Source organism: Hyaena hyaena, unplaced genomic scaffold (assembly GCF_003009895.1).
Source record: "Hyaena hyaena isolate Hyena2069 unplaced genomic scaffold, ASM300989v1 scaffold_312, whole genome shotgun sequence".
Lineage (NCBI taxonomy): Eukaryota > Metazoa > Chordata > Mammalia > Carnivora > Hyaenidae > Hyaena > Hyaena hyaena.
The window spans coordinates 1136228-1161645 of NW_024080943.1; the positions used below are offsets into that span (position 1 = coordinate 1136228).

General features: G+C 54.0%; 1 protein-coding gene across 6 annotated transcripts in view; it reads left to right on the top strand.

The window, feature by feature from the left end:
* The first annotated feature begins 1190 nt into the window (after window positions 1-1190).
* HNF4A (hepatocyte nuclear factor 4 alpha) overlaps window positions 1191-25418 on the top strand; it is a 35074-nt gene continuing 10846 nt past the window's right edge. For all 6 annotated transcript variants that reach the window (XR_005531123.1, XR_005531124.1, XM_039248529.1 and 3 more), the window contains exons 1-5: window positions 1191-1287; window positions 15417-15591; window positions 16737-16831; window positions 21925-22031; window positions 22746-22901. Coding sequence is in view for 4 of the 6 variants with exons in the window: in XM_039248529.1 (XP_039104460.1) it covers window positions 1248-1287; window positions 15417-15591; window positions 16737-16831; window positions 21925-22031; window positions 22746-22901 (573 nt within the window). In the remaining 2 variants the exon portion in view is untranslated. The remainder of the gene's footprint in view (window positions 1288-15416; window positions 15592-16736; window positions 16832-21924; window positions 22032-22745; window positions 22902-25418) is intronic.

Consider the following 25418-nt stretch of genomic DNA (forward strand, 5'->3'; position numbering starts at 1 on the left):
AAATTCTCTTTTGCAAAATTTATTTACTTGCTTACTGTCTGTCCATCACACCTCCCCATCAAAACGTAAGCTTTGTGAGGGAAGGAATAGGCAGGGCCAGATACGCCCAAGAGTGCCCAGTTACATTTGAATGTGAGACAAACAAGTTATTTTTTAAGGATAAGTATGCTTCCTGCATTATTTGGTACATATTTGTATGAAAACATCTTTCAATGTTTATCTTAAATGTAACCGGGTGCCCTGCAAGTCTGTGGGAGAAGAAGCTTGCCTATTGGCTTCACAGCAATGGTGCACAGGGGAGATGCTGAATAAAGGTGAAATGGATGGATACATTCCTTCATTCCTTCACTCATTTGTCCATCCAACCCCTTATATTAAGTTCCAGCTGGGTCCTGGGAATTTAACAGTAAATGGGACACAGTCCAATGAAGGAGGCAGAGAAGGAAGCAACAACCACCATTTGACTACACTGTGGTGTAAAGAGTTGGGGGCCGAGTGAGCCCAAAGGAGGAGCCAGCAGGGCTGCCCAGAGGCAGATGCGCAGATGGGACTTGGAGGCGCCCAGGGAGAAAAGAAAGGTGTGACAGCAGCTGTGGGCAGGAGGCCTGGCATGTGTGAAGGCCAGAGCCAAGGCAAAGGCTGTGTGATTTGAAAGAGGTGAGTGGCTCTTCAAAGGTGGGGGACAGATGTGCAGTGTGGGTGGGGCGGTCAGAGAGAGCGGAGGAGGAGACTCATTCACTGAGCGTCAGTACCCAGCAGGCAGGTGCAGCGGTGATGCTAGGGTGGTATTACTGTGCCCATTGTATAGATGAGGGAAGTGAGAGAAAGGAAATGCTCGGCCTGCCAAACGAGTGGCAAAGGCTGAGCTTCACACTCCTGTCTGACAGACTCCGAAACCTGCACTGGGTTAGGGATTGGAACCCCAATTGGAGGATGAAGAAACTGAGGCTCAGAAAGGTAACGAGGCAGGACCCAGGAGTCCAGGGTGCTGTACTTCCTGTTTCTGTGTGGGTTGGGTCTCCAGGACCCCCTTGCTGAGCCCTGTGGCTAATTCCTTGCATGGGTCCGGGGCGGGTCCACGGTTTCTATGGAGACCACTCCTACCATCCCAGAAATCTCATTGTGACCAGTATTAAGAGATTAACGCGCCCGGCAGCCCTCCAGGGTCTTGGGTGCCAGGGTGCCGGAGCTCCCTCCAGGATGAAGAGGCTGCTCACCGTGCGGGACCCCATAGCACCCGCAGGAGGATGTCCAACTGGGGCCGGGGCTCCCCCCAGCACCTCCCAGGTATGGTCCCGACTCCACAGCTACCTGGAGAGGACGGGGTGGCAGAAGAGAGACCCACGACCCAGGGGACGAGTCCCAGATTTTGGAGCAGGGTCGAGGCCTTGGACCCCTGGCCCCCAACCCAGGAAGGCCCAGGGTCTTTGATAGGCAGATGCCACTCTGATCAAGGCAGATCCAGATCCACTCAGCAAGGCGAGGGGAGCATTATAGAGTCTTTTAGCTAAAAACCAGCTACCTCTCCTCCTTCATTTTGCAGTTTGGGGAACTGAGGCACAGCGAAGTGACAGCCCGAAGTCAGTGAGGTAGTGAACTGGAGCTGGTGGACAGTCATGGCCCCCGGGGTCACCTGAGCAGAAGACAGTGATTCACATGGCCTTGTCCCCTCTGCCTTGAATTCCAAGTGCTCCTTCCTGACCTCCACGAAGGGGGTCCCCTAGTCTTCCTCCCCCAGCCTGTCCCATTGGCTATGCTTCCCTTCCCTCCCTTCCTCTCTCCTCCTGACCCTCCCGGCCTCCTGCACAGGCCGAGCTGGGCAGAGAGCTCCTGGTAGCCTCCACTGCACCGGAGGACATGGCCACTGGGCCCTAACCATCCCATCCAGAGGACATCCCCTGACTAGGTCACCACCTGGATGACGGTGGACATTTTTGGTTCCCTGCTCCAGCCTCTCTGTGTCTTCGGGGTCCAGACGCAGTGGGGGCCCCTCCAGCCCAGCCCCACCCCACCTCCCGCCAGGCCAGCACCAGAGAGATTTAGGTCAGGCTCCAGCGCTCACCGGGCCAGGTTTTCTGGAAGGCCACGTTGAGACAGGGGGACAAACACGGCTCTGGAACCAGGTAGAGACAGCTCAAAGCACTATTGACCCAGCAATGTGAGCCTCACTGTGCTCACCATGGAGGGGGGGCAGCACCCCTTCCTTCCTCCAAGCTTGCTCTCAGCGGCCGCCGCTGTGCTATGAAATCACCGGAAGTGCAGGAGTGTAAGGGCAGGGCGGTCATACACGGTCTTACACGCTGCCCGGTGTGCGTGAAGCCGACCAGGAAGACGCATAAGGAAGTACGAGGGGTGGTTGCCTGTGGTGAGGACCCGGAGTGGACCGGTGGACAGCAGGAAGATGGGGACCAAGACTTCTCAAAGTGCACCTTTTCTATTGTTTCGATTTAAAAAAATTGTTTTAAGTGTTCATTTATTTTCATGGCAGAGCATGAGCAGGGGAGGGGCAGAGAGAGAGAGAGGGAGACACAGAACCTGAAGCAGACTCCAGGCTGCAAGCTGTCAGCACAGAGCCCAATGCGGGGCTCAAACTCATAAACCATTCATGAGCCAAAGTCGAACCGAGCCAGCCAGGAGCCCCTTGATTTTTGAACCATGTGAATGTAATACGGATTCAAAAATTAATTTAAAAATGATAACATGGGGCGCCTGAGTGGCTAAGTTGGTTAAGCATCCAACTCTTTGATTTTGGCTCAGGTTGTGATCTCATGGTTTGTGAGTTCAAGCCCCTCTGCTGATGCGCAGAGTCTGCTTGGAATTCTCTCTCTCCCTCTTTGCCCCTCCCCTACGTGCCTTCTCTTTCTTTGTCTCTCAAAATAAAGAAATAAACATTAAGGAAAAATATTTTAACAAATCAGGTACAATATCATGTAGCGATAACAATCACGCATACCTCAACAATAGAACGGGAGGGTAGCCAACACTGAGACCCAAGTACTAGGACTTGACATAGTCACAAAGGAAGCCTGCCTTTGAATCTCTGACTTTTCGACCTGGAAAGCCCCTTTATTTCAAGCCAATCTCATTTGCCAATAGCAAAATAATGGTCATTGGTCCCAAGAATCAGGAGGTCTTTACATTCTGGCCACAGTGCTAGGCGCTGTCTGAATATCATCTCACTGAACAGGCATTCTGACTACCAGGAAGCTATCATCATTCCCATTTTACAGATGAGGAAACTGAGCCTCACTGAAGTTGCAACTAGTGAGCTGCAGACCATGGATGCATTTCTAGGCTTAAAAAAAATTTTTTTGATGTTTATTTATTTTTGAGAGACAGAGAGACAGAGAGGCAGAGAACAAGCGAGGCAGGGGTCGGTGCAGAAAGAGAAGGAAACACAGAATTTGAAGTAGGCTTCAGGCTCTGAGCTGTCAACACAGAGCCCGATGCAGGGCTCCAACTCATTTATTGTGAGATCACGACTTGAACCAAAGTCGGATGCTCAACTGACTGAGCCACCCAGGTGCCCCCCCTTTAGGCCTTTCTAACTTCCACGGCGGGTCTCGATCTTGGCTGCACATCAGAATCACGTAGGAACTTTAATTAATTTTTTTAACGTTTATTTATTTTTGAGAGGGACAGAAGATGAGTTGGGGGGGGTGGGAAGCAGAGAGAGAGGCAGACACAGAATTTGAAGCAGGCTCCCGTCTCTGAGCTGTCAGCACAGAGCCCAATGCAGGGCTCAAATCCCTGAACTGTGGGATCATGACCTGAGCCGAAGTCGGACACCTAACTGCCTGAGCCACCCAGGTGCCCCTAGAATCACCTAGGATCTTTAAAAAATACTGATGCCTGGCACCCACCCACCCCAATCCCAAGATTTGATTATGGGTCTGTGATATGGTCTGGGCATCCATATTTTTTTAAACGTTTTAAAGGTCCCAAGTGATTCATTGTCAGGGTTGAATCTCTGCTTTACTCAAGACAACTTTTCAAATGGGAAACCAAGGCCAGGGAGGAAAATGACCTTGCTCAAGGTCAGTGGCTGGAAGCTGAGCTGAGTCAGGGCTCTCATGGAGCCTTTGTGAAAATAAATAAGAGGTGTTCTCCTCTGGAAAGACAAATCTCCATAGGCACTTGGTTTGGTAAGTGAAACAAGGGCTAGATTTCTACACTGACTCACCTCCTTGCACAGAGGAAGCTTTGTGCAGTGAGCAACCTGTACAACCGTATGCAGCAACCCTTGCCTGAGTCTCAGGACTCCCAAAGTGTCCATCTCGGTGACTTTTGGGCAAATCCCTGGGACCCTTCAGTACAAGGGTGCAGGGAGACCCAGGGTGGTTCCTGGGATGTGGGTTTATCCCTTACACCATGACCAGGGCCTGGGCCAGGCAGGGGCTTGCTATCATCCTTCAGGCCCCACAGGGGCTGGGCAGGCTCCATCTAACTCCGAAGGTCACTTCTGCAGATAAAGTCAGGAACATAACCGGGGTGGGGGTGGGGGGGGGAGGGAGAGACATAAACAGAACAACAACAGCCTTAGCCCAGAAGTCACAAGCCCAAGCCACCTGGCAGGAGGCAGCTCTTAGGGAGGCTCCACCTACACAGACCCAAGTCCTCCTGGCTTCCTTCCTGATCATTCTCCAGACCATACGCTCTACCCTTCCTCCTGAGCCTTGTGGTCACCATCCCCCACAATGCCCTGCTCTCTGGCCAGAGTGGCTTCCATGTCCTTCCGTCATTGCTCGCCATGTTCTCTGCTTCTGGATGTCCCCTCTGCCCAGGATGCCACCTCCCCCAGGAATCCATCCCTGACCACTCCAACCCAGAGACATGCCTTATGTCTCAGCCCTTCTCCAGCCCACACAGTCCATGCACAAAGCCCACACGTGCCTCAGGATGGAGCCCGTGTTATCGTCACACTTGCCAACTTGCATTGGAAACCGTGTGTCAGCCCTGGACAGCCGGGGTAGCCTCGGGGTTAAGAGCACAGACTCTGGAGAGCGGGATGGCTCAGGCTGAAATCCCAGCTCTCGATTGTCACACGCTGTGTGAGCTTGGGCGTAGGACTCAAACTCTCTGTGCCTCAGGTCTGTAAAATGGTGATAAAATACTGCCTATGTCATCGGTCGGTTGTGAGGATTAATGCAGTAACACGTGTAAAGCCTGCAAAACAGCTTCATTAGCATCAGCCACGGTTATCTGTGCTCCGTTTCATCCTCATAACAAACCTATGAGTTAGGTATTGTCATTCCTGGTCGTGGGCGAGGGACCAGATTCAAGAGGGAGGTGGAGAGTCGGGGAAGGGCCCTGCATCTCTGTGGTCTGACACCAAGGACGTGGCCCTGACTTGGAGCCTCTGTTTACTGCTCCCGGCTGCTCCTCAGGGGCCCACAGGGCCCAGGCCAGGTGAATTCCCCAGAGGCGGCCCCGAGGCACCTCTCTGCTTCGAGCCAGCCACGGGAAGGGGTGTGAATGGCAAAGCAGGGCCTTTTCAGTGCGTCTTGTTCGCTAGTGTCCAGAACACATCACCGAGCTCAGAGAGAGCCCCTGTCTTCCTGAGGCTAGCCGGGGACCCAGGACACCTGGGGCGACTTCCTGTCCCTGGACGAGCCCCCTCACCATCTGCACAGGGAGGGGGGGATATCCTGAGGTTGGCCCAGCATCTTTCAAGTTCCTGTCATCGGCTCGGGCTCTACCTTTCAAAGTAAGTATTAGGGAGAGAGCATCTAAGAGGCAGGCCCTGGGTGAAGCGGGCCGTGTGCATACCTTCCCTTGGCTCCTAGGAGCCTCAGATCCCATTTGAAAAGCCCCGGTCCATACTCTCCAGGCTCTGACACTGCAGGATTCTAGAATCCCCTGCTCAAAGCTGCCGCTCTGCATCCCTGTTTGTAAAACTCTCCCCCCAAGCTGCCTTTATCTCTCTTTGGTAACAGAGCAAATTTGCTCAGGACCCAAAGCAGGGGGAACAAGCAGACTGTTGACTCTTGAGCAAAACCTAGTCTTTGGAGAGCAGGAGAGGAGGCGCTGGACATGCGTGGGGAGGCCAGCAGCCTCTTGCATAACCCTGGTGGCCTCCTGCCCACCCAGGCCTTTTCAGGGTTAGGGGTGAGGCAAACCACAAACTCATGCCCGGTTAATTTTTTAAGGCAAAATCAACAGGCTCAGCAATGATTAGCAGGCAGGTAATTTCGTCTTAATCGTGCTGAGGAGAGGGAGGAAGGAGGCTTCTGGGGGCCCAAGGATGGGGCTCAGTTATCAGTTAACCACATGAAGGTTGTTTCCTTCCAAATCCACTGGCCTTCAGCCCTGAGCTCCCTCATCCTCCTCTCGGAAGTACTCCCGGGGCAGCCAGGTGGCCATTGGTGATTGAGGGGGCAAGAACTCCTCCAGCCAGGTCCCCGGGAGGCACTTCCAAGCGCCCCTGAGAGCCGTGATGAAACACAGGGGGCCTCACAGAGCTTGTGGTCTTCTTTTTAAGGCAGAGCCCCCCCACCACCGCTGTATGGCTTTGAGCATGTCCCTTCCACCCTCTGGGGCTCAGCGAGGGCCCTGAGGTCTGTGGTTCAACCTATAGCCAGCTGCTACCACCCTGGGGGCCTCCATGTCTCCATCCACCAAATGGGTGGGTTGGCTGAGACACCCTTTCCAGTCTTGAAGTTTTGTGAGGTCATGATTGGATTAAGCCCATGTGGCCTTAGCCGGGGTGAGGGGGGTTCCAGGGTGAGGAGGGTGGTATAGGCCGTGCTTTAGGAATTCAAGGGGGAGAGAAGGTGCCCAGAACAGGGAGGGGGCCTACCTGGTAAATCTGCTGTTGGTACCAGCAAGCGTCAGATCCCAGCTCCGGGAAGAGAGCTGTCCTCTGAGATGGGAGGCAGGGGACCCTGTGGGGTAGGGTGGACTGGGGCTGCGGGGACGGCCTGGCAGACCCCACCTGGCCCAGGCCCCCCCACCCCAACCCCCCGGACTTGAGAACTGCCAAGGGAAAAGCAGCAAGACCGGGCGAGCCCCGGGCCTGCTGGCTGCCTGGACTGGAGTTTGGTCAGTGGTTGGGGACCTATATTGTGAGAAAGTTAGGACTTTGTCCACAAACTGGAATTTGAAATTTCAAAGGGGCGAAACTGGAGGGCCCTACCCCAGAGTGGAGATGGCTCTTGGCTTCTTTCCCCCACGACTTTTGTTCTTTGTCTTGATAAGTCCCAGTTCCCTGGGTGGTGGGGGCGGGGCGAGGAGAGACAGGAGATACAGGGTGGTTAGTACCCAGGGGGAGCTAAGATGCCAGCGGCCTGGGGGGGCCAGCGTCTGGAGGATGCCTCTGGGTTTGCACGTGCCCAGGGACAGGCTCCTTGGCCCCTCAGACCCCTGAGCTCCCGGCAGGAACATGACAGAGTCACAGGCTCCAGAACTCTGTCATCCTTTCTGGGACTCTGGAGGGAAGCAGAGGTATGGGGTGAGGCCCTTAATCTCTGCAGTCAGACTGGGGCTCAAATCACAGCGCCCCCCCGCCCCCGCCCCATGTGGCCTTAGGCAAGTCACTTCCTGTCTCTGAGCCTTAGTTTTGTCATCTGTAAAGCAGAACAGATAAAATGAGAGGAGCGGAAGATTCTTAGCACCCAGCCTAGTACAGAATCTCTCCAGAAACATTAACCATTATTATAGTTTAAAAGAAAAAAGGAGTGGTCTAGAGTGGCACCTCTTAACCACTGTCCACACCAGTGGCTTGAGTGCCCTGCCCACAGCTGGGTCTGCGGCAACCCCTCCCCCTCTAGCTGCCCCAAATGAGCCCCCCTTCCCTTCTAGAGGCCTCCGTCTCTGCATCTGCAACATGAAGGAGCTGGATCTCTCTGTGAGTTCTGAGGTCCTCTGTTATCTGGGGGGAGCCACCGCATGTGGAGGGGGTCAGACAGTCCACGGGGCAGGGCAGAGAGAAAGAACAGCCTTTGTGTCCCTGAGAGCTCTCCTGAACAGGAGTCCTGATTGTGACCGATTCCGTGGCTAGTGAGTCAAGGAGTCAACCACGAGTGATAATAATTGCCTCCCTTGTGCCAGATGCCTATACTTGGTCATTTAATGCCCATAGCATCCCTGCAAAGAAGGTACCAACCCATTTATCTGATGCCAAAATTAAGGCTGGGTGGGGCAGAACCTGATGTCACAGTTTGGGAAGTTGGCAGTGCCTGGATTTTGACCCAGCTCTGATTCTAAGGCCTGTGATTTATCTTCTAAATGGCTGGGGGGAGAGGGAAGGAGGGCTAAGAACCCTTATAATATTTTATTTAATCTTCACAACAAACTACACATTAGGCCTATTTTACAGAAGGAGTAACTGAGGCTCCAAAATAATAAACAACAAACTACACATTAGGCCCATTTTACTGAAGGAGGAAACCGAGGCTCCAAAATAATATCTTGCTTGAGATCACAGAGCCAGTAGATCTTATAGATGGTGTGTTGTTTATATGGGGGACGTGTATCTAGAAGATATTGTTTGGGCTCAGCTAAGAGTGAAACAAATCGGAGTGCCTGGGTGGCTCAGTCAGTTGAGCATCCGACTTCGGCTCAGGTCATGATCTCGCAGTTCGTGGATTCCAGTCCCACGTCGGGCTCTGTGCTGACAGCTCAGAGCCTGGAGCCTGCTTTGGATTCTGTGTCTCCCTCTCTCTCTGCCCCAATCCCGCTCACGCTGTCTCTCTCAAAAATAAATAAACATTTAAAAAATGTAAATGTACATAATTATAAAAGCTCGTGTGTGAGTAATTCTAGTTCCAGAGTGGATAAACTTACTTTATGGAATCGGTTGTGCTGTGTGGGGACATGTGCAGGGTATGAAGTGGGTTTCTGGACTGTGACTCAGAAGCACTGGGTCATGTGTGTTGTGTGTTTGGTAAAGTGTTCACGTCATGGTTTGCGTACTTAGTAGCTTGTCATATGAGGACTGTCCATCCGGTGGTTCTTAGGTCTAAGGGGTCATGCATGTGGCATGACGCGGCTCAGCCCAGTTGATCATAGACCTTGTTTCGTTCAATCTAAGATATCATCCATAGAGATTGAAAATTTGCTATTTTTGTTACCAGTTAACTCTGACATGCCAATAATCATGCCCCATTTTGGTAATGGGGAAGCGTACCTTTTAGAAGTGACGAGCATGTGCAGGCCCACGTATTGCTGACTTGTGAGGGGAGTAGCTGTGTGTGGCCTCTCGCAGGTGCCAGACAGGTGACAGGACCTGGGCTCAGCCCTGGGGGGCCCCTCCCAGAGCTGTCCCTCCTGTTCCTCTGTGTTTATCCCACAGTCAGGTCACCTGCCCAGCTGAGATCTGTACCGGCTCCTGGAGCCAGGAGGAATCTGCGAGCAGTTGAAGTCTCCTTGGGCCCTTAACAAATCCCAAAGTGCAGCTTGGGGGATGGGCGCTCTCTCTTCCTCCCTCTCTGGGTTGTCTTGTCCTGACCAACAGACAAATGGGCCAAGATCTTCCGCATTTTACAGATGGGGAACATGAGGCCCTGAGGGAGATGTGACGTGAACAAAGTCATCTGAACAGTGCCAGAGCAGGCTCCTAAACTGAGGTCTCCCGACACCACATCCAGCCTCTCTTCCCCCACCGCCCCAGTTATCTCAGGTCTGGGAGATGTTGGGGGTGGGGGGGGGCAGAACAAGCCGACACAAGGCAGAGAAAAGGCTTCTAATAACTGGAAGAATATGAGGAGGATGCCTCTGCGTGTCCGCAAACGCGCACCACCTCTCCCACGGATTTGCCCACACATAAACTCCCTCACCTATTCACTCATCGATTCACTCTCTCGCTAATTCACTCACTGGTTCATTGATTCAGTCTGTCACTAACTCCCCTCTGCGCCCCTCCCCAATCGTCTATCGTTGATTCACCCACTCTGGCTCCGGGTTGCAGAGGACAGGCTCCCAGACTCCCAAATCTAGGCCCCTCTTGCCCTTGCCTGTGCTTTCTACCTCCTGCATTGCTACCTCACCTCCCTGGCTGGGTGGGGAGCTCTTGACGGGGCCTGGGTAGAGGGCCATGGGGCTGGAGGGCAGGATGAGTAAAGGGTGCATGCTTGTGGAGGGTAAGCAGGACCAGCTGCAAAATTTGCAGGGCCCCTTGTTCAGAAATAGTTAAGAATTTTGGCAATAGCAGAACATTAAACCAAACACAGGGACCTAACTGCTTGGGTGATTGGCCCACTATGGCCCTTCTGGGGGAGGCGATGGGTGGAGAGAAGAGGGAGATAGGAAAGGGATGGGGCGGGGAAGACGGGATGGGCCCTTGCTAGATGCTGCCTGATGTTTGCCTGATACCATCTCATTTAATACTCAAGCCACCCTTTGAGGCTGATATGCCTTTTACAGAGGAGGAAACTGAGGCCCCAAGAGGAGAATCATTTACCCAAAGTCCCGATTAGTAGGGGGTAGGCGCCTGAGTGTAATCCAGGTCTGTGGGGCTGCAAGCCTTGTCTCCGGCTGTTGAGGGGAGCAGGGGAAGGAGACAGGAGGAGGTGACGCCTGACCTGAGCAAGGGTGCTCTTAGGGGCTGGTGGTGGCCATGGTGGGGTCATGGGGAACAGGGGAGGGGAACCAGAGGTGAACCCATGCTGCTCCCCAGGGAGATGGAAAACTGGAAGGGAGTTCCCAGAAGGGGGACCTACAAGATTGGTGTGTGGGCCCTGGGATTTAGGTTTTTAATTCATGTGCCACAGGCAGCTTTATCTCTTCAAGATCATTGAAGGTAGAAGTCAGTGATTTGGGAGGTTACTGAACTAGGGCATCTTGGAGGTGGGCTGTCAGTGTCTGAGCATATCAGTTAGAACATCAGACTTGGGGTGACGATGACTTGGGGGCATGGCTGAGTCAGGGGTCAAATGAGTGCTAGTGAGTTAGCGCACCCGTTTTGCAGAAATCTGTGAGTGACTATCGGGGAGTTAGGGCCCCAACTGTTGTAATAACACCCCGGTATCCACCAGAAGCCAACAACCAGCCAAATCCCTGCAGCCCCGCCCAGCTATCCTCATGTGGGGGAGCCGATTAACCATTAACCCCCACCCCTCCCGGGCCTCCACCCCTTCGCAGGGGCTAGGCCGCGACTCCCGGCAGATCCTCCCAGAGGACGGTTTGAAACGCAGGAAGGCAGAGAGGGCCCCTGGGAGGAGGCGGTGGGAGGGTGGAGGGCGGGGGCCGGGGCTCTGCCCGGAGTCTTCGGGGTGGGCATCCTGGGCAGGGCAAGCGGCTGAGGTGTGGAAGGGGAGGATGCGCCTCTCCAAAACCCTTGTCGACATGGACATGGCTGACTACAGTGCCGCGCTGGACCCAGCCTACACCACCCTGGAATTCGAGAACGTGCAGGTGTTGACGATGGGCAATGGTAGGTGGGGGCAGGTGTACCCAGGCATGCCACTTGGGGGCGGGTATGCCCAGATACGGGAACGCGTCTGTGGCACCCAGTGTTGGGCCGGGGGAGAATGATAGCAAATGGCAGGTTGAGCCTACAGGCCAGTATAGGTGTCGCCAGGTGAAAAAAATGTGCCCAGGTACAGCGACCAGAGGCATTCCGGGTGAGGGGGGGCCTCCATGGGCAAATCCCTGGTAAAAGTAGGTCCCAGGATTCCTGCCTGGCCCTTCTGGTCCCTGTTACCTCAAAATGATGTCTGCTCAGAGTGTCACTGGGAGCAAGAACATGACCATGAGCTCCCTCTTGGCATCTGGCTCCAGTAATTGGGCCCAATGAGGTCCCTTCACGAACCCTTTAGGCTTAGGTCCAGTGACATAGAGAGGTGTGTTCTGCCCCTGGAGATGTGGATGGAGACACAACTGGGTGTCTTTGGGACTTTCCTGGGGTGAATGCCCCACTTAGAAAAAACTGGAGTTCTTAAGGGAAGTTCTGTCAGTGAGATGCCAGTCGGCAGTGAGTGCCGTGTGTGTGCTCATGACTTCCTCTTGGTGTGTGTGCACAAGTTTCTGCATACGTTTGTGTGTGTGTGTGGGGGGGTGTACTATGCTGGCAATTGAGTGCCTTCGGGAATTCACTGGCATATTTGTGTTCATTTGTCCGTGAGTGCCTGTTCCATGTCGATCTCCATTTGTATTTGATCATCGAGTGTGTCTGTGTTTGTTGGTGTCTGTAGGGGCACAAGAGTGTGTCTCACTTATGTACACAAGCAGCCAGGAGTGTATATACGTGTGTCACGAATGTGGATTTGTCTGTGTGCCCTGTGCTTTCTGGGTGTTTGTCCTGTACGCACGTTCTATCTTGTGGCCCTGTTTGTACCTGCCTGTGTACGGGTGCACAGTATACACCCCTGTTCTGGGTGTTGGCGGGGGGGGTCAGTAGCCTCTGGTAAACATGATTATGCAGACGAGATTTGCAGGGTTTTGGTATTGCCATTGCCATTCCCATCAGCCACATGTCTGTTTCTCTCTGAGCGGACCTTCTTGCCCAAGTGTGTGTCTCCCCAGGTTTATGTATCTGCTCCCATATCAACGAAAGCACATCTGAATCAAGGGTGGGAGGGTCTCCTCTGCAAGGAGGTAGGGAAAGGCAGGAGGTTTGGAAGCCAGGAAGCTTCTAGAGGGGAAGGGCCCTAGGCCAGCCTCAGAGGAGAGGTGACCGGCAGTGGCCGAGCTCAGCCTGCCACCTGCCTTCTGTCCAGAGCTCTGTGGCTCAGCAGAGGTGTGTAATGCTGTGGTCAGTTTGGCTCAACCAGAAAGATGTGACTGCCCTGCCCACGGTCGGCCTCACCAGCTGCTCATCGGCCCCTTGCCATCACTGTGTGACCTGGGCACATCATATCCCCTTTCCTGGCCTCTCTACCTTCTGTACAGTGGGCTTGATCACCTCAGGTCTGCCAGCCAGCCGCCTTGTAAGAGTGTTCACATAAGGGAATTGGGGTGAAAACACCCAGGAAATGGTAAACAAGAAGCTTCTGCACTAGGCAGAGTGTCGTGTGACCCCGTGGGGACATTATGTGCTGTCACACTCCAGGCCACACTGCCCAGCCCCAGACTACTCCCTGGGGCCGGCCCCATTACCCCTTTGGAGCCTGCATCTCCCAGGAATCCTGTGCACTTGAGGCAGAGGCCACCACTGGGTGTCCCACAGACAGGGCGGCCTCCAGCTCAGGACCCAGAGGAATCTGGGCTCAGGTCCTACACTGACCCTTCCTGGCTGTGAACATTCTGCAAGCTGTCTTCCTCTCTGAGCTTCTGTTTCCTGATCTGTCACATGGTTATAAATAACAGCGGCCGCCTTTCAGAGCCAACCAAGGGGTTAAATAAGACAAGGCACCCAGGACTTAGCACTGGTAACTGATCCTGGCCCTCCATGGGTTGTTTCAGGAATGCCCGGCATCGGTAAGAAAGGGCTGTGTTCCTTAGGGCATTTGAAGGGGTCTGAGTGTCGGGATGACATTTTATATACATCCTGGGCACGTGCCTCCAGGGCTCCATGGACAGATCCCCAGCTGCCCCCCACCCCAGATTCAGAAGTGGCAGCAGCAGGGTCTTTGTTTATCAGAGGCCCCAGCAGGCACCCCAGTAACAGCAATTCTGGCCAGCATCGTCCATCACACCCTGGCTGGAAATCTGTCTCCTCTGCTCACCAGCAGTGTGATGACCCTGGGCAAGTCCCTGGTCCTGTCTGAGCCTTGGTGTGCTCGCTTGGAGAATGGGGCCTGTCGGCCGAATCCAGGAGTAAGTGAGGTGATACACCTGGAGGCACTTGGCCCCTTCTGCCCAGGATGTAGGAATCCCTACCCCCAGCCTCCACCAAAATGGCCAGGAGTTGTGGGGGTCATATCTCCCCAGGGGTTGGGGGAGGTGAGGCTGAGGGAGAAAGGGCACCAACATGGCTTAACAATTATCCCCATCTCCGGGAATAATTCACCAGGTGGAGGGGGCCGCACTCCCAGGCACCCTCAGGAGTCTAGGAGCTGTTCAGCCGGGTGACAGCAGAGAGGAGATGCGGCAGTGTCCGCTTATGCCTGGAGGCTGGACAACATCTGCTCTAGGGGTTTGATTTTGCAGAAAAGATTTCATTTCCCAAGTGCTGATACAGTGCTTTTTATGTACCAAGCACGTCACTTACACTGATTCACTGAATCCTCGCGAGAGTCTTAGCCAACGACACACGGCTAAGAAGTGGGCAGACTGAGACCTAAGCTTGGCAGGAGGGCCACAGAGCGTGTGCTCTTGACTGAAGCGCGATGTCTCTCTCCAGTTCTCACCAGGGTGTGCCCTGGGAACTCAGGGTCAGATTCAAGGTTTCTATGCAAACGCGTGTGCGTTTGACTGTGTGGTGTGCACATGCACGCGTTTTTCTGGGGAGATGGTCCGTGGCGTTTATCATCTCCTCCAAGGTCAATCCTTGATGGAAAATTTGCTTACAAAAATATGGTTCAGCTACTGATATTAAAAAAAAAATTGCAAACAGCCAAGCCAATTGAACCACCACCTTTTACAGTTAGGGAAACTGAGGCCCAGGATGACTTGAAGTGAGGAAAAGGAGCTTGTCCAAGGTCACAGTTGAGTTAGTGGCAGCATCGGCAGTAGCACCCAGGACTCCAAGCACCCCCTCCCCATCTTTGCCACCTGTCTCTCATCCCCAACCTCTCAGATTTATAGACATGAAATAGATTTTGCCTTTGGGACAGAAAGTATTCTAGAGGCACCCAGATCCTTGCCACGATGCTCCCAGGAGGACAGATGGGCCGCTGTCTTTGGTGCGTGTCTTCCTGTTCCCTGGGAGAGTTCACAAGGCCTCTGGGTACATTGAGAAACGAGAGACAGGAGCTGAGTAGATGCTGGGTGTGTCTGTCCCTTCCACAGCCCCCTCGGCTCAGTCAGCCAGGGTCTGTAAGGGTCAGATGCATCGGAGGGGTCACCAGGTTTTCATGACTTCCCAGAGAAAGCTGAGCGTAGCAGTCTCCACGATGGGGAGAAGCAGGTCCTCACAAATGACTCTGAAGTCAGTGTCACAACCATCCCTAAGTAATGATGCAAAACAGGTGTTCCACCTGCCAAGGGACTTGCCCAAGGTCACTGGGGGAGGGGGAACCTGGGTCTGAGTGAGGCTGAAGCCCCGGGGAGATGTTCACAACGTTCATATTGGTTTCTGAATCTATTTTTTTTTTATTTTTTAATGTTTTGTTTATTTCTGAGAGAGAGAGAGACAGTGTGAGCAAGGGAGGGGCAGAGAGAGAGGAAGACATGGAGTCCAAAGCAGGCTCCAGGCTCTGAGCTGTCAGCACAGAGCCCAATGCGGGGCTCAAACCCACGAACCTGAGCTGAAGTCGGATGCTTAACCGACTGAGCCACACAGGTACCCCCTGAATCTAAACCACCAGGGGTGCAGGGCATCTGGGACATGAATTTCTGCCCCTCCTGGGCCCTCACTCCTGTCTCCTCTGGTGCAGACACATCCCCGTCAGAAGGTGCCAACCTCAACGCACCCAACAGCCTGGGTGTCAGTGCCCTGTGTGCCATCTGTGGAGACCGAGCCACCGGGAAACACTACGGTGCCTCCAGCTGTGACGGTTGCAAGGGCTTTTTCCGGAGGAGCGTGAGAAAGAACCACATGTACTCCTGCAGGTGAGGAGCCCCTACTTGGAGCCTTGATTTCTCTAGCTGGGAAATGGGCCCGTTTGAGCTAATAGTGTTCCCCAGTTTGTCTTCTCCTGGACTAGGTCCCAGAAACAACCTCCTTCTGAGGACTTTAAGCTTCCTCTGGTTTCTTATGCTTTGAGGATCCAAATGGGAACATTCATTCCAGGAACCTCATTTGCTGACCATAACGCTACCAGCTGCTCTTTATTGAGCACTTACTATATGCCAGACATACTGGGTCTTTGCATGTATTTAACTGACCCTACAAGCCCATTGTTGTTGTTTTATTTTATTTAGCAAGTGAGGACTTCTGAGGCTTGGGATTAAGACTACTGTGAAGCCTTAGAGGATGGGGCTCATCCCACACCCCGGTGCTTTTCCTGGGGCAAATAGGGGATCAACTCCAGGCCTTTCCATACACCCCAAGGGCTTCCCAAGGCCTTCCTTGGGATCCTGCCTTTGAAAGTATCTCCCATTCTAAGAAACAATAACAAAGTAATGGTGTTCAGTTATGGATATTTGCCATGTGCAAATGCTGTGCTAAGCTCTATCCACATATTATCTGATTTCTACCTGTCAACACCCCTCTGATGTAGTTACTATTATTCTTCCCATTTTATAGATGAGGAAGCTGTGGCTCGGAGAGGGCTAGGAATTTGTCCAAGGTCATCCAGCTTGAATCAGTGGCAGAGCCCAGGGTGATACTCAGGGCCCCACCCATAACCACTGTGGGGCACTGCCTCTGTTTACGTCCCCCTCCAGAAAGTCGCTTATGTGGATGCCGTATTGACTCTGAGCCATAACCAGGAGCCTGCTATGGGCTCTGGGCTCTCATAGAATGTGATAGAAATAGCAGTGTCCTTGGTACTCCAGGGGCTAGAGTTTCCAACTCAGTTCTACCATCAGGTCGAGGGATCCTGCGCTACATGTCACCTCTCTGAGCCTCAGTTTCCCCATGTTCTGCCAGACAGGGTTGGATTCTTAGAGTCCATAGGGCCTTTCTCGTGATTAGCACAGCTCCTGTGATGAAGGCAAAGGAGGCTGGGAGTCGACCGGTGGCCAGGGTCCTAGTTCCGTCCTGGGATGGGAGGGCTGTCCCTTCTCCATCCAACCATCCAAGCCCTCTTCAGATTCAGCCGGCAGTGCGTGGTGGACAAAGACAAGAGGAACCAGTGTCGTTACTGCAGGCTCAAGAAGTGCTTCCGGGCTGGCATGAAGAAGGAAGGTGAGCCTTGGCCCTCCCCCTTCCACCCACTGCCCCACCCACACCCGCAGTCCCGGACAGTCATTTACAACTGTGGCCACACTTTATGACTCGGTGACAGGCTCTAGAGTGAATGGCTAATGGCCGAGGGTAGGGGAGGGCCTGGCAATCTGACCACAGGGCGGGGCTGGGCTTGGTCTTGAGAAAGATTGGAAGAGATAAGCTCTCATGCTGGGGCGCTCAGATTCCCAGCCCGCACCACCCCTCCCTGCCTCGCTGCCACCATGGGCAGCCTATTCGGGCGTTTTCTCTTCATATACTATTTCAAACAGGAAGAGAGCAGAGAATGAAATTACACACATCCACGTACCCACCACCCAGACTCAGCAGCTGCGGAGTGGTTGGGGAGGTGGAGGAGGTGGGGGCTTTCTTCCTGAGCTTCCTGTCCCAGGGACACGTGCACCTGTTCCTTTGTCTTCAGTTCTGAGTATCAGGTGACCCAAAGTTTTCATGTTTTAGGGAGTGGGAACGAGGTGTTAGACTTGACCCTGGCGGAGGCAGAGGGGAAGACCAGAGCACGTTTATTAAGGCTTTTCCAGGTCTCCTGCCACCAGCAGATGCTAGTCACCAGGCTGGGCTTTTCCGTGAGTGATGATGTGGCACCCTAGATGGCCAACACCATTGTCATTTCCTCTCTTACTGGAAGAGGGAACTGAGGCCCAGGGTGGCTCAGCAACTTGCCTAAGGCCACACAGCTGGTCAGTGCAAGATCTGAGGTTTGCACCCAGCTCTCCAGACTAGAGTTCGGTGCCGTATGGTGGTACCAGAACGCTGCTTCCGTTGTGAACTCCAGATCTCAGGAACATTTAAAATGCTTGCAGCCTGAGCTCAGGAAGCAAAAACCCTTTAATCGTTTCATCGCCTTCTCCCCTCCACTCCTCTCCACTGCCCTCCCCCAGCTTGGCCATGGACCTTCCCCACTAGCCTGCAGCTGTGGCACACCAGCCTAGCCCTTGGTCTGGTCCTGTGTAACACCCCCCGACACACTGCACCCCAGGGCAGGAACCTGGGACCCGCCTGCCCCAGCCGACTTCCCCCATGCAAAGGAGGGGCACCCCTCTCTGTCTTTGCCCCGGAGCCCCTGTTCTCCCTGACCCCTCCCTAGGAAGTGTCTGCATGCCACCCCTGCAGGGCTTTGCTCCTGACTCCCGTGGGGACTTGGCCTGCTGACCCCTGTGAAGGAGTAGGTGGTCCCCAATCCCTCTCCTGCTGCCAACTCCACAATGGTAGCTCCCAGATCTGGGGGGGGGGGGGGAAGCTCTCAGATGGGGGAGGGCCTTTTTCAAAGGTCAACACCCCCCACCTCTCCCTACCCAGTTTTCAGTGGGGTTGAGTCTCTCTCCTCCACGTTGGGTCCCACACTGTGGAATGAGGAATGTGAGGGGTGGGCTATGGGAGCAGTGGGAGGTAAGGACAAGCCCGAGAACTACAGTCTAGGGGTCTCACGGTCTGTGGCTCTCACAGCCGTTGGTTTTACTCCCCAACAGCCTAAGGTGTCAAGTTCAAGAGCATGAATGTCTCATGGTGAAGTTTCAGGTCTTGTGACAGGTAGGCAGCAGAAGGGTTGACAGCCTTCCTGGGCTGTATGTGGCCTGGTGCCTGCATGTGTTCAGTCTTCATATGTGTCTCTTGCTAAACCTCCGGAGGCATTGACACAGGTGTCACTTCAGGGACATTCCTTCAGGACTCCAGTTTTCCCATCCATAAAATGAGGGAGGTGATAATGGTACCTTCCAGCTCTGTGAGCCCAGCTACACATTCACTGATGTACCAGTCCCCATGGGGATGTGTGTTTGTTCCCTGGTCCTCACCTTGAGCTGCCAAGAGACAGCAGACCTGTATCCTAGCTCCTGGAAGGGGGGGAGTCCCAGGCCATTCTGCCTTGCCTGAGCCTTGAAAATAGCCCTGCCTGCTCAGGGAAGGCAGCTTTATGCCGGGAAGAAGGGAGGACTGGCTGATGGCGGGTGAGTGTGGGCCAGTAGATGTTGACACTTATTTGCATGTCTTGGTTAACTGGAAGATCGTGACGCATGCAGTAGCTTGGTTGCTTCAAGAATAGGCCAGGGCAGCAAAGTGGTCACTTGCCGCCAAGGTCAAGATCTAGGAAGAAAGAATATTACCAGGTCTTATAGTCCCAACACCCCACGTCAGCCTGCTGCGAAGTCCTCAGATTCTCAGTGGAAGCCTCCGTGATCCAGAGACTTGGGACAAGTTTTCATTTCCCTTCTGTGATGGCCTGAGGATTCAGGAATTGAAACCCAGAAGTGGTCCCTGATGACAGGAAGGCATTTGTTGCAAACAGAGGATTTATGGACTGGCTGGGCATATGCAAGGGCTTCAAATCTACCCCCTCCCTACTTTACAGATGGGGAAATTCAAGCCAGACAGGTGACATGATTGGGTGGAGTCAGGGCTAGAACTCAGGCTCCCCTGAGCTGGGCAGACACCAGGATCCCTGGACGGAAACTAGGAAGGCTCAGCCTGGAAGCATCTTCTCTGGTCTAGGTTCCTGAAACTTCCTCTTGACCACAGACCAGGGCTCCAAATCCCAGTGGCCTGTGAGTCTTGGCCAGAGACTATTCCATGGTGGCTAAAAGTGCGTTCCCTGAAGGGACGAAGACTCTGGGGAGAAAGCCGGGGGGTCAGTGGGCCCAACAGCAGGTCTTGAATTCTCTCCTATAACCGGAGACAGTGTCTACCTGGGTCTAGGCTGGCAGACCCAGGAAAAATGCCCAGCTCCTGGACAGAAGCCCACCCAGGAAGCTGGGCCAGGGGTGGGTACGGCAGGTACAGGTTGGTGGTGGGCCGGGGCGGTCTGATGGGCCCTTCCTCAGAACCCCCAGCCCAGCCCCCCATGGGCCCCGTCCAGGGGTTCTCTGGGAAGGCAGGCTCATCCTCCTCTGCCTCTGGCCGGGTCGGTTAATATTCAATAGAAGTTACATTAGGTCCCCGACCCTGCTAATACTGAGCAAACATTTGGAAAACATCATTCCGTGACTGAGCTCGCGCTGGGCACTGATAACGCGGGCTAACCTTGAGGAGCCCAATCCGCAGCTGCTGACAGCAGCCCTTTTATTGGGCCCGCCTCCACTCGGCGCCCTGGTGGGTGCGGGCCCTGCAGCCGCGGGAGGGGTGTCGGCGGGCAGGGCTGCCACGTGTGCAGGGGAGCGGTCCCGGAGCTGGCCCTCTCCTGCGACGTGGGTCGCAGGAGAGATTTCTTACCTCGGGATCTCTGTCCTACCCCACCAACTCCGGGGCTCGGTTTTGACTCTTTGACTTTCATTCTCTGATTTCAAGAATGTGTGAAATCCAGAGGAAGCTGGATGGCTGCGATGTGGGGGTCCCGCGGAGAGAGAGGGCATCGGGCCCACCTGGGAAACAGAGCCTGTTGCTTTCCTTGACCAACATTTACAGAGCACCCACTGTGCGCCAAGCTTCATTCTAGTCACAGGCTACAGCAGCGAACAGGAACGAAGTGCTAGCTTCCTGGAACTTTCCTTCCTTCCCATCAAGGGACCGAGAGTAAAGAATGAACTAAGGATTCTACAATAAGGGCCCCAAAGAAAAGTGAAGCAGGATAAACAAAGGGCAGAGCACAAGGGAGGGATGCCACGTCCGGCAGGGTGGTCAGAGAGGGTGTCTCTGAGGAAGTGACGTTGGCGCGGAGCCAGGCGAGAAGTCAAGAGGCTAAGCCGGGGGTGGGGGTGGGGTGGGGGGGTGAGCAGGGGGGCAGAATCCCTGGCAGAGAGCGGCCGAGTGGGATCTGAGAGGAAGGGCCACAGTGAGGGGTTGTGGCTTCCCCCCGCGTGGGCTGGGGAGTCACTGGTGTTTTGAGCAGTGGGGGTTTGTGCCTGAGTTCAGTGTTAGCAGATGCCCTCCTCTTCTGCGAGGTGCCCAGAAGGTCAAGGTGAGGCCAAAAGCAGAGAGGCCAGGGAGGAGAACCTGAGGTGCACTGGGGAAGACGTAGCAGGGTCCAGACCGGAGCGGGGGTGGGAGGGGGCGCGTGGATTCTGTGGGGATTCTGGACAGCACGTGGGCATGAGGAGAGGTGGCCCGTGAGAGAAAGAGAGAGAAGGATTCCCACGCTGGGAGAGGAAGAATAAACCTGCCTGTTCTGACCTGGGCAAGACCACAGAGGACAGGGTCTGGGAGGGAAAAAGCTTATAGGTGGGGAAACCGAGGCCCCAAGAGAGGACTTGATTCCCACTAGCACACAGAGTGAGTGGCAAATTCCAGACAGCACCCAGGTTTCCGGCCGCCTCACCTTCCCTCCTGCCCGCGTCAGCAAAGCCTCGTTCCACGGTGAGGCCTCTCCGACTCCAGGGGACGGGCCAGGACAACAGAAGGTCCATCGTATATCTTAGGGCAAGACTGACATGGATGGGGTGTGCAGGGAGCTGTGGGGGCCCCTGTAGGCAGAGGCCTGGATCTCTGAGGTCCTGGACGAGAGTCCCACGGTGGGGCAGAAGGGGCCCAGGGCTTTTTCTTGTCATCTCTGGGAAAGTTAACCTGGAGCACATGCCAGGCAGGTGGGGGCCCTCAGATCCCCTTTTCCAGGCCTTCCATCTCTGTGTTCAGAAACCCCTGGGCCATCTCTGGCCATTTTTTGCTTGTTTGACACACTTTCATCTGGAAAAAAAAAGGGACCCTTTTCCAAAACAGAGCTTGAAAATCTGTCATCTAGACAGAGCCCCTCTTCAATACTCAAGAGCCATCTTAAACCCTCTCCAAGGCATCACTGTATTGCATCCGTCCCGGGACGGGTGGGTCACTCCCACAGCGCCCCATTGTGTTGGTGGCAGTTCTGGTGCTTAGAAGCTTCTCCCATACGCTGGGTGGAATCCATCTCTCCTCATTCCCATATGCCGATCTGGGCTCTGTCCCCTGGATGCTCCCTCCCACTCCCCCCTCCTACCCCAGGTCAGCACTGCAGTATCTCCTTCTGGGTCGAACTCTCTCCCCTTGCACCTCACCTTCTTGTCAGCAGTCAGGGGACCACCATCCCCTCCACCCCATCCCGGGCATCCCTCCTCATTGCTCTCTCCTCTTCACAGCTGTGCAGAATGAGCGGGACCGGATCAGCACTCGCCGATCAAGCTATGATGACAGCAGCCTGCCCTCCATCAATGCACTGCTGCAGGCTGAGGTCCTCTCCCAGCAGGTACTGGAATGATCTCTGCCCACCTGGGGATGCCCCACACCAAGGAGGGGCCTCCCCTCCACCCCCATCCTCTCCAGCCAGGTCTAAACAACAGCTGGAAGGGTCCTGGGATATCACAGAAGGGAAACTGAGTCCAGTGTCACACAGCCAGTTTAGTAGCAAAGGCAGAACTTAAACCCAGGTCTGGCACCTCTGTGGCACTTTCTAGTTCATCCCTTCGCAGGCGTGCATTCTGCAGGCAGGGCAGAATTGACTGTCACTGAGGGCCTGAGATCACCTGAGCCCTAAGAGAACAGATTAGTGGACAGGTAGACAGATTAGCAAACGGGGTCAGCCCATCCCCTGCTGTGTGACCTTGGGCAAGTCATAACACCTCTCTGGGCTGTGGTTTCTTTACCTATCAGATGAGGGTGATGATTTTTGCCCTGCTTCTCCTGTAGGGCTGAGAGTTTCCTTGGGGTTCTAAGGAGCTGACAGAGGAGGAGGTGGGGGGCAGGTAGCAGATGAAGGCCTGGGGGGAGCCCTCCTCCCTCGTATCTGGGTTCTTCAGCATCCTTTCTTCTCTCCATTGGCCCCTGAGCTTCCTCCCAAGCCGAGAAGGCGTGTGTAGTCCATCTCCCCTTTTCCAGACTAGAAACTGGGGTGGGGAGCGCCCTCTTAGAGGACAGAGACTGTAGGGAGGCCATCCTCAGCACTTTCCTTCTCTTCCCCCAGATCACCTCCCCCGTCTCCGGGATCAACGGAGACATTCGGGCGAAAAAGATCGCCAGCATCGCAGACGTGTGTGAGTCCATGAAAGAGCAGCTGCTGGTGCTCGTCGAGTGGGCCAAGTACATCCCTGCTTTCTGCGAGCTCCCTCTGGATGATCAGGTAAGAGGAGACATGGTCTGCGGGCGGTGGGACACTGGGCAGGTGGATCCTGCTGACCCGCCTGGGATAAAGCCTTGGATTGGTTTGATTTTATTTAACAAAATATGCATGGTGCTCATGTGTGTGTGTCCCGAGCTGCTTGAATCACTATACAAATATTAACTCCTTTAATCCATCCAACAGCCCTATGAGATAGGTATTATTATCATTCCCGTCTTATAGGTGATGAAATTGGGGTACAGAGAGCTTAAGTAACTTGCTCAAGGTCACACAGCTAGTACCCAGCACAGCTGGGATTAGAAGAGCACTGTGCATGCAAGTGTACTTTGGCTGGCAAGCTCCAAAGTCCAGGCTTCTAGCCACTGCACTCCCACACAAGACAGCTCTCCTGGGGGCGTGTTGACAGGGCCCCAGAGCTGGGGATCAAGAGATTTGAGCTTGAGCCCTGGCTCTAAGACTGGTGCTTTGTGTGATCTTGGACAAATTGTTTCCTCTCTCCAAGCCTCAGTTTTCTTATCTGTAAAGTGGGAATTATGATACCTGCTTCAGAAAAAATGAAAGACATTACTATTTGAAATGCACAGATCATGTCACGGAAAACCTCCGTTGTGCCCAGGCCGCAGCTGGCCTCTGTAAATGTCACTTTCTTGTATCCCACCAAGATGGTTTAACTTAGCATTTTATTTCCCACAGTGCATTCTTTGGAATAGCAAAAATGCCCCGGGGTCGGGGGGGGGGGGGCATGGGTACATGTCTGAGGACAGAGGAGCTTCTGAGACACTGTAAATGATCGTTCCTGACTAGACACCCCCTAGGCCTCTGCAGACACTTTCTGGGAAAGGATTGCTGGCCTGGGTCACCTTCTCAGTTTGGGGGAAGCTCAGGGGCACCGATGGACAGCACCCTAGACATCAATCAGCTCCTGGTGCTTTTGCTTCTCTGTTCTTCACATTGGCACAAAACTCTGGCAATGCACGTGAGTCTCAGAGTTCCTGAGAAGTCCTTCAGGCAAGGAAGCCGCTGTACTTTGTGGAAGCCAGGGCTTCTCAAACTCCCTTGACCCCCAGACTCCCCTGGAACACCTATCCATAGGCTAGGGAGCGACCCGCTGTGGAAACACTGGTTTGGCTGGTCCTCACCTTCACACTGGGGCCTGGATCGGATGCTCTGTCCCACAGATCCCTCCCCACTTTGGGAAGGTAACAGGCCGGGGATCTCTGCCAAGCTGTCCCTGCCTTTACCCCTGTTCCTTATGTGCTGGCCCTGGTCCCTCTGCTGGAGAGTCGGTATTAATGTTTAATCCCTTCTGTTCCTTCCCAGGGGCTCAGCAGGGCAATAAGATACCCCCCAAGCTGAGCAATTGTTAACCTCGATTTCCCACCCAAACCTCCCTGGCTGGGGCTCAGAGCATTCTTAGAGAGCAGTGATGGGTGGCCAGCAACACAGGACAATCATTAACACCCCATACCCCCTGCCTGCCCACCCCCAGATTAGCTGCCATGTCAGGAGGGCTCCCAGCTCCCCATTCATGGTGTATAAGGAGTCCATCTTGCCCAAGATAGTTGGGGCACACTGGGGAGAATTGGGGGGCACTGTCCTCCAAAGGACACCTGAAATCTATCAACCCTGCTCCAGGAACCACTTTCCAAGTTTGTTTGCTTCTTGATTTGTTTTGGGCACCAACCCATTGAAACCCAGGAGGCTGGGTAGCATCGAATAAAGGGGCTAAGGTCTAGAGAGGGAAAGGGGTCTGCCCTAGGTCACAGAGCAAGGCAGCCACAGGGCTGGGACCTGATTGCAGGTCTTCTGGCCCCTCGGTTTGAGTCACTGGGGTCAGGGACGAAAGCCCTCCTCAGTGCCTTGAGAATGGGAGGTGCTTGATAATAAGCATCCTTGGCCTCCCTTGTCCTGGCCATGGAAAGTGGACTCACCTGCCAGGGCTCTTTGCCATTCTCCTCTTTTCTCACCACCCTCACAAGCTGTAACCATGGCTGAACAGATGAAGGGCTGGCAGCTGCCCAGGAGGGGCTGGATCTAGAGAGGAAGCTAACTAGCTTGCTCATTCATTCATTCATTCATTCACCCATTCCTTTCTTTCTTCTTTCCAATATATATTTATTGATGGTTTACTGTGTGCCAGCTACCTTCCATGCCCTAGACAATTTCTCCTCCTTAGAGAGACTTTCTCTGCCCTCCCCACCCAGTGTAGCCCCTTTGGTCCATAGCGCTTTATCCCATGACTCTCACCTCCCTCCCTCTGCCTTGTCCTTCCTTCCTAAGTGCCTGTCACTTAGTAGGCACTCAACATTTGATGAATGAAAGAATGAACAATCAAATGAATTAATGAACAAAAGCATTTTTGCTTCCTAGTTTAGACTGCTAAAAAATCTCCAAAATTTCCTAATCCAATCTTACAGACAAGATCCTTGAGACGACCGGCCTGTGGCTCTTTTCACCAGTTACCACTTTTACTGTCCTCTGGGCCTCACATAAGCCCCAAAGCAGATGGTTCGGAAA